Source organism: Pan paniscus, chromosome 2 (genome assembly GCF_029289425.2).
Source record: "Pan paniscus chromosome 2, NHGRI_mPanPan1-v2.0_pri, whole genome shotgun sequence".
NCBI lineage: Eukaryota > Metazoa > Chordata > Mammalia > Primates > Hominidae > Pan > Pan paniscus.
The window spans coordinates 196,303,479-196,312,311 of NC_085926.1; the positions used below are offsets into that span (position 1 = coordinate 196,303,479).

The 8,833-nt window shown below is 49.9% G+C and overlaps 1 protein-coding gene across 2 annotated transcripts in view; it reads left to right on the forward strand.

Moving 5' to 3' along the window:
- Positions 1-7,521, forward strand: part of LOC117977884 (uncharacterized) — a 58,540-nt gene extending 51,019 nt beyond the window's left edge. For both annotated transcript variants that reach the window (XM_063602691.1, XM_055110848.2), the window contains 3 exons: positions 1,064-1,173; positions 2,218-2,349; positions 5,644-7,521. In XM_063602691.1, coding sequence (XP_063458761.1) covers positions 1,064-1,173; positions 2,218-2,349; positions 5,644-6,184 — 783 coding nt within the window. In that variant the 3' untranslated portion in view covers positions 6,185-7,521. The remainder of the gene's footprint in view (positions 1-1,063; positions 1,174-2,217; positions 2,350-5,643) is intronic.
- Positions 7,522-8,833: the final 1,312 nt, after the last annotated feature.

Genomic DNA, 8,833 nt, shown 5'->3' on the forward strand with positions numbered 1-8,833 from the left:
GTCTCAGCTCACCGCAACTTCAGCCTCCTGGGTTCAAGCGATTCTCCTGCCTCAGCCTCCCAAGTAGCTGGGATTACAGGCATGTGCCACCACGCCTGGCTAATTTTTTCTTTCTTTTTTTTTTTTTTGAGACAGTTTCGCTGTTTTTGCCCAGGCTGGAGTGCAATGGCACAATCTCGGCTCACCACAATCTTTGCCTTTTGGGTTCAAGGGATTCTCCTGCCTCAGCCTCCCGAGTAGCTGGGATTATAGGCATGTGCCACCACACCCAGCTAATGTTGTAGTTTTAGTAGAGATGGGGTTTCCCTATGTTGGTTAGGCTGGTCTCAAACTCCTGACCTCAGGTGATCTACCCGCCTCGGCCTCTCAAAGTGCTGGGATCACAGGCATGAGCCATCACTCCTGGCCTAATTTTTGTATTTTTAGTAGAGAGAGGGTTTCACTCTGTTGGCCAGGCTGGTCTCGAATTCCTGACCTCAAGTTATCTGCCTGCCTCGGCCTCCCAAACTGTTGGAATTACAGGCGTGAACCACCATGCCTGGCCAGCTCTATTTCTTTAAGCCTACATGTTTTGCACTTGTTAAAAGTATTTGAACATACAATTACTCAGCTTCCCTTGTTTACGCATGAATTTTGTATAATCTTAAATATTTTTTCCAATCTAAGCTTTATTTTATCCCGTTTCTTCTATATTTGTATAACTTTAGGAGGCTATCTTCATTGAAAGTTTTTTCTCAAAAGCCTTAAGATAGAACATAGTTCTTGGCAGCAATTTGAAAGTTATTTGAGGAGAAGGGGAGACTTACAATGATGATTCAAATGAAGGAAACTAAAAAGTAATGAAGCAAGGCAGAGGAAAAAGCAGTACTCACTTGAGCACATCCCAAAAGAATAACATTTCAAATGTAACTAGAAAAAAGTATGCTGAAGTTCGCAATACAGAAATAATTATTAATAAGATAGCTTTAAAGCCCTGCTCAGCTTTTGAATGTTGGGAATTGACCCAGAGGTGGCTGTAACCTAAGATGGTTCCTTCAGTAATGACCATTTTTTCTTTTTCAAGATGATGATTATTCCCCACCTTCTAAGAGACAAAGACCAACGAGCCACCACAGCCACCAGTCCCAGAACCCGCCAATGCTGGGGAACGGAAAATGAGGGAGTTCAACTCTGGTAAGTTCTCAGCGAAATCCATGACCTTTTCCTTTATCTTCTGGACTCTCAATGTGACTGATGAAAGTTACCACATGCTCTGCAGGGGGAAATGGTTTAGCATGTGTTACTACATCTTAATCACATCTTTGTAAAGCCAGGAGCATTTTACAAGTCACGTTACAGACATTGTTTAAACATAGTCTGTATTTACCAAAGTATGGGACATTGTATCATCTCATATTAATTAGTTAGTTGGCTCAAAATTAGTGCTAATGACTTAGTAATTCAGTGATTTCTGTTAGCTTTAAATCCTTTATTTCAGAACTATTTCACCTCTTGGTTTTCATTTTTGCTGTGTGTCACTGCCTGCCAGCTGCTAATTAACTCCCAGTGAATCATGTGTCCTGTGAAGGGACTGAATATTAGTGGCAATTTATGTTGATGATTTGTATTTTGAATAAATAGTTTGAATACATAGAACATTAAGCTTGTATACATTTTGAAAATAGTATTTTAATATTCTACTCTGTCATAGTTACAATGATTGGATATATATTGAATTTATATGTACTTTAAGTTGTTATATGTTTATGGTCTTTAGCATTCTAACGTGCAATTGTATATCTGTTAAGTCTTTTTATTTTTCAAGATTAGACTGATTTATTGAGGCATCTGTTTGATGCCACATTAAGTGGCCCAGGCTTTGTGTAGGGGTTGAGGTTAAAGCAGGAAGAAGGGTGGTGAGAGGCGGGGTACCAGGATTAGGTTGGAATACCTGGGGGTACTCTGAGGCTCCCCAAGTTTCCCTGGTCTTGGCCAGCTGTGCTGATGGGCCTGCAAGGGTGGTCCAGGGGCTAGGGCAGGGACTTTGGAGTCACGCCGTTGGCTTTGAATCCAGACTCCTACACTTGGTAGCTGTGAACTCTCCATGCCTCAGGGACCTGCAGAACTGAGCTGTCTGAGCCAGGTTCCATCCAGGCACTGCGCATCCATCCAGAGGGGCACTGCTTCAGGCTGCTCGCTATTCACTGCCTTCTCAAGCAGACCCTTGTCTCCTTCTAGGCCCTCACAATCCAGTGGAGGAGACGAAACTCATCTGCCTCTGTCCCTCTGGGCACGCCTCATGCCAGGTGCATCTGTGGACAGGGGCCATGCTCCTGGGCTTCCAAAGTTGGAGAAAGCTGCCAGGCTCAGGTGGGTACATCACAGCAGCTGCTGCCCTCTGAACACAGTGACAAAAGAACACTGTGTGCCTGGAGCCCTGGTCTGGGGCATTGGGCAAGGCTGTTGCACTTCTCTGATCCCATTTCCCCATCTGGAAAGTGCGCTGATTGTATCTCCCTGTGGGCACTGAGGGCTCAGTGTTAGTTTGAGAGCCAGCATCTGGGGTTTGGGCTGTAATTCCCCATCAGCCCCATAGCTGCGGGGAACCAGGGACTTTGTTGGGATTACCCTAGGCATCAGTTTAGCTTCCTGCCCCTGGCTTGGGCTCAGCACCTGAAGTAGTCTAGGGGGTAGGTGGTCCTGGTGGGGGCTGGGGCTTTTACCCAGACTGATGTCACACCCAGAGCCAGAAGTCTTGGTGCCTGCTCTGGGCAAAGGTGCCAGCCTGTGCGACAAGAGCGAAACTCCATCTCCAAAACAAAAACAAAAAAGCTTGCATCATTTCAAGGGGCTCACACCTCCCTAAGGGCCTGGTAATTGGCTGGCTCTGGCCTGCATCTGGCCCCAAGGGTGTAGGTAACACCCCACCTTACCTGGTTTCTTCCTGCCAGGGCCAATCTTCAGACCTCAGGACTTTACAGCCTATCCCACCTCCCCTCTGGCCAGCCTTGAGCCCTTGTGGGTCCAGCACTTTTTCCAGGCTGTCTCCTGGTTGTCCTTCTGCCTCGAGGCCTGGCTCATGCTGCTCCCCCTCCCACTCTCCAAGACCCACAAGGACCACTCCACACCCAGCTCAGCCCCATCCCCTCAGATAGTCCTTTCTCTTTCCTCAGGTGGCCAGGTGTATATCTTGGTGTGAGGACCTTCGCTGTATCTGGGAATGCCTACTGGTTACCTCGGTAACAGAGAACAAGGCATTTACTTGATATGAGTGTCTTGGTTCACTGTCTACATGGCTAGGGAGGGAATCAATAATAGGCTTTTCACTTGCTGCAAGGGCCAGTTCTCCTGGCCCCATGGCTCTAGGGATGGAGGATGCTGCAGGAGATGCACCGCTCACTTCCCAGCTGAGGACTGTGGGTCATCTCAGGGCGATTTCACAGTCCCCACATGCCCCACCCCCTCAGCTCTGCAAATACCAAGCAGTGCAGCCTGCCTAGGGGATGATGGGCTTGAGAGTGCCCAGGTAGTGCCCAGAGTGCCCTTGGCAGGCCCCTCACCTGGCTGCTTCCACAGCTCTGTAGCAAGAGTTCTAACTTTTTTGACCGCGAAGCCTGCTGAGAATAAGAGCTGTGGACTGTTTTCCCAGAAAGGCATGTACATGCTCTCCACACAAAACCTTTCATTGTGGCCAAGCACAGTGGCTCATGTAATCCCCGAACTTTGGGAGGCGGAGCCAGTCGGATCACCTGAGGTCAGGAGTTCAAGACCAGCCTGCCCAACATGGCGAAACCCTGTCTCTACTAAAAATACAAAAAATTAGCCAGGCGTGGTGGCAGCCACCTGTAATCCCAGCTACTCCAGAGGCTGAGGCAGGAGAATCACTTGAATCTGGGAGGCGCAGGTTGTAGTGTGGTGAGATCACGCCACTGCACTCCAGCCTGGGCGACAGGAGCGAAACTCTGTCTCAAAAAACAAAACAAAACAAAACAAAACCTTGCATCCTTTCAGGGGGCTCACACCTCCCTAAGGGCCCAGTAATTAAACCCTTTGGGCCTGAGGGTGAGAAACTTTGTCTCAGTTCTTCCCCAAGTGATCAGCCCAGGGGTCAGGAAGGAGAAGCCAGAAAGCAGGACCCATGAGAAGGGCCCCCTCCTGGAGTTTGAGGCCCACTCCCTCCTGCCCTGCCTCTCCTCTGTCCAGGACTCCTCCCTGCTCTGCCCCACTCCTGGGGCCATAACCATGGGGAGCTGTGGTTTTCTACAGGCCCCTGGGCACAAAGTGGGCAGGCTCACCTGGAGGTGATCAGAGTAACATGGCAGGAAGTGAGGGGGAAAGCCGCCCTGGAACTGCGCCTCTCTGCCCCCTGACGTCACTGGCATGCACTCCTCCCTCCCCTCACTCAGGCAGTGGCATGAGTTCCATGTGAGCGCTGTCCTGCTCCCTCTGCTGCCTCTTTTTTTTTCTTGGGGCTGCCATAACACTTTCCCTTCCCCAGCCCTGCCAACCTGGTGGGACATTGGGCTTCCCTCTCACAGGGTCCTGGGGACAGGCCCATCTTTTATCATACCCACAGAGAGACCGTTTTTTTCTTCAGGACCTGGGGAGCAGCCAGGTTCCATGAGTTAAATGCAGATCTGAACCAAGCTGGGATTGGGGTACACACTCTCCTCTACTGAAAAGTAGCTAGGGATTCCAACTAGGTGAGGAGAGTGGGGCAGAGTCAGACCAGACAAGGACTGATCACCTGGAAAAAGCCTGCCATCAAAGGTCTTGGCAAATGCTGGGTGCAGTGGCTCACTCCTGTAATACCAGCACTTTGCGGGGCTGAGACAGGTGGACTACTTGAGGCAAGGAGTTCGAGTCCAGCCTGGGCAACATGGCAAAACCGCATCTCTACTAGAAATACAAAAATTAGCTAGGCATGCTACACTCCTGTAATCCCAGCTACTCAGGAGACTGAGGCAGGAGAATCACTTGAACTGGGGAGGCAGAGGTTGAAGTGAGCCGAGATTGTGCCCCTGCACTCCAGTCTGGGAGACAGAGTGAAACTGGCCTCAAACAAAAAAGAATATGGCCTTAGCAGAGAGGGGCCAGCCCAGCAGTGCCTTCCCTTGGGTTTCTCCTGGTTAGGCCTCTGCCATGAGAAGGTGCTTCCTTCTGCCTGTCCATGGCCCACAGCAATGGAATGTCTGCTTCTGGGGGTTGGGTGGGAGACTGCTGGCAGAACTGGAAACCTTCAGGTGGGGTTTTTTTGTTTTGTTTTGTTTTCGAGATGGAGCGTCGCTCTGTCACCCAGGCTGGAGTGCAGTGGTGGAATCTCAGTTCACTGCAACCTCCGCCCCCCTGGGTTCAAACAATTCTCCTGTCTCAGCCTCCTGAGTAGCTGAGATTACAGGCATGTGCCACCATGCCCGGCTAGTTTTTGTATTTTTTGTATAGATGGCATTTCACCATGTTGGCTGAGCTGGTCTCGAACTCCTGACCTCAAGTGATCCACCCACCTCGGCCTCCCAAAGTGCTGGGATTACAGGCATGAGCCACTGAGCCCAGCCCCTTCAGGGGGGTTTTGAGGCTTCACTACAATACTAGTTTCCTGTGGCTGCTGCAACAAATTACCACACACTTAGTGACTTAAAACAACCAAAATGTATTCCTTTACAGGTCTGAAGGCCAGAATTCTACAGTAAGTCCTACTGAGTCAAGGTGGGAGCAGGGTCGGTGGCTTCCGAGGCTCTGCGGGAGAATCCATTTCCTGGCCGTAGAGGTGGCCTGCACTCCTCAGCTTGTGCTGCCCGTCTCGAATGACTGGAGTTTCCTGCTTCTGTTACTACACCTCCCACCCTCTCCATCACCTGCTCTGCTCTTACAGCAGAGCTCTGCCCCTCATTCCCCGGCCTCACTCACAAATAGCCTTCACCCAGACAGCCTTCGCCCTGTGCACCACGGCTGGGGCTGGAGGGGAGGCAATGGCCGTCTCCCGTGTGTGCACTGGACGCCCGGAATCTCAACAGCACTCACAATGGAACTTGAAGGTGCCCCGGGGAAACCCACGGAAGCACAGTGGTGCCTCTGGCTGCCTGGAGCCTACCCCAGTTCCTCCCTGGCAGTGAGAGAAAGCTGCAATCACCCATCAGCAGGCTTTATTACAGAAAAGGAAATGCAAATTGGGCCTCCCCTCCTGCTGGGAAGCATGGGAACATAAGGTCGAGGAAGATGGAAGGGGGAACAAAGAGAAACACTGCAGACCGGCTGCAGCCAGAGGCTGCAGCTGCAGGGCTGAAACTGAATCATCGCCATGCCAGCAGGAGTGGCCTGCCTGGAGTAACCCACCCTTCCAGGGAGCACAGGCTGGGTGCCCTCCCCAGGGCCCCGGCAGGCCCCTCCTCTGGGTCTTGGGGCCCCCGTAAGAGCAGGAGTTGGAGAGGGTGGGCTCCTCGCCTCCACTTTCTCTGTCCTGTTAGAATTCTAAAGGGTGGGGCATTTTCTGTGTTAGGGAATGCTCCAGAAGACTTATGTGACCTCAACTTCAGCTAAATTTCTAATAGGAAAAGTTGGTAAGCTGAACAAAACCCTAAGCCCCCTAAACAACTGAAAGGGGCCCCAGAGAAACCTGAAAAGCTGAGTTCCCAGCCTCGATGGGAAGGGAGGTCCGCCACGCTTCATTACGCTCCTTCCCTTTTGCAGCTTAGATGCAACCACGGACCAGCATTAGAGGTCATGGAGATCTTAAGACTGACAGACAGACTGTTTGTGGCAATAAGATACCAAGTTATAAACAGGACCCATGCAGGCAAGGGTAAAGTCACACCTGCAAGTCATCATCTTGCTACACAGCTTCCAAGTTTTAGACAGATCCTTCCTCCTCCAACCAAATGCAAATTAAAGAATCTCTGAATCCACCGATGTCCTGTAAGCCCCAGCTTTGAGATGTCCCTCCCTTTCAGCTCAAACCAATGCCGACCTTCTGTGCACGGCTGTATGCCTTTGCCTGTAACTCCTGCCTCCCTGCAATGTTAAAACCAAAGTGCGGCTGGGCGCGGTGACTCACGCCTCTCATCCCAGCACTTTGGGAGGCCGAGGCAGGTGGATCACCAGGTCAAGAGATCGAGACCATCCTGGCCAACACGGTGAAACCCTGTCTCTACTAAAAATACAAAAATTAGCCGGGCGTGGTGGCAGGCGCCTGTAGTCCCAGCTACTCAGGAGACTGAGGCAGGAGAATCTCTTGAACCCGGGAGGCGGAGGTTGCAGTGAGCCGAGATTGCACCACTGCACTCCAGCCTGGTGACACAGCGAGAATCCATCTCAAAAAATTAAAAAAAAAACTGCAACCCGACCTCAGGTCCTTTCTCAGGACTCCTTGGAGCCTGTCTCCCAGGCTGTGGTTACCCTTGTTGGCTCAGAAATAACCTCTTTAAAATATTCTACGGAGTCTGGTTTTTCCATCAGCAAGTTTTACTCTAAAGTGGACATTGTTTTCCTTTCACAAAGGGCTGGGGCTTCCCAGATGATAATGAAAAAATTAAATTTAAATGTTATTTAAAATACATTTCTTCTTTCATTATGAAAGTAACAAATGGAAGAACATGTTTCCAAAGCCATCATGGTTAGTTAATTTTTAAAACCGATGAAGATAGGTTAAAAAAGTGAGCAAACATATTTTACATATATTTTTAACTTGAAAACTTATACATATTTACTCATTAATTTCTATAGTAAACTTATTGAGGTATAATTTTCATACAATTGAGAAAAGGAAAGAAATTGTGCTGAGGGATGATGCAAGTCCTTTTAAACGATCAGGCCCAGAGAGGCAGTCAAGTGAGGCGGCAGTGACTTCCCACTCCCCGCCTTGGAGCTGTGTATTCGTCTCTTGAAATGCTGGCTGTTGCCTCAGGTTAACCTAGTGCAGCAGCAGACACTGCAACTCACACCCTATGGCTTAACAATATAGAGCCAAGCAATAGATTATGTTACCTTAACATAAATCCTTGGTCAACAACTTGGAACAGCCTCTTCTTTCCCTTGAAAAACCCACCTGTAACAGCTGCTAATAGGAGGTGTATTCAGGGCAACTTGAATCTACGCTTCCGGGCAGCAGTCCTCAAGCTTCGCCCAAACTCCCTCCTTACATGAATTTTGCCTCAGGTCTTGCCTTTGAGTCCAATTCAATGTGATGTTCAGTTTTCAGTCATACAAGTTGACAAGTTGTGACCAATGTAAGCCATGCATCCACCGTCCTGGTCAAGATGCATGAGGCTTCTGTGACTCCAGAGAGGCCCTCCCACCCCTTCCTAGCCAACGCCCCAGTCCCATGCCTCCAACCCTCCCTCTGGTCGTCATCACCATCTGGCCACTTCTCCATTCATGAATATTCCCACCCCTTCCTAGCCAACGCCCCAGTCCCAGGCCTCCAACCCTCCCTCTGGTCATCATCACCATCTGGCCACTTCTCCATTCATGAATATTCCCACCCCTTCCTAGCCAAAGCCCCAGTCCCAGGCCTCCAACCCTCCCTCTTGTCGTCTTCACCATCTGGCCACTTCTCCATTCATGAATATTCCCACCCCTTCCTAGCCAACGCCCCAGTCCCAGGCCTCCAATCCTCCCTCTGGTCGTCATCACCATCTGGCCACTTCTCCATTCATGAATATTCCCACCCCTTCCTAGCCAAAGCCCCAGTCCCAGGCCTCCAACCCTCCCTCTAGTCGACATCACCATCTGGCCACTTCTGGCTCCATTCATGAATCTATATATTTCCATATAGGGACAAGCTTGTATTTAGCATTGGTCTGCTGATTGAAGTTCTTCTTCTTCTTTAGTATAAACCCCAGGCTTAACTCTCCTTCCT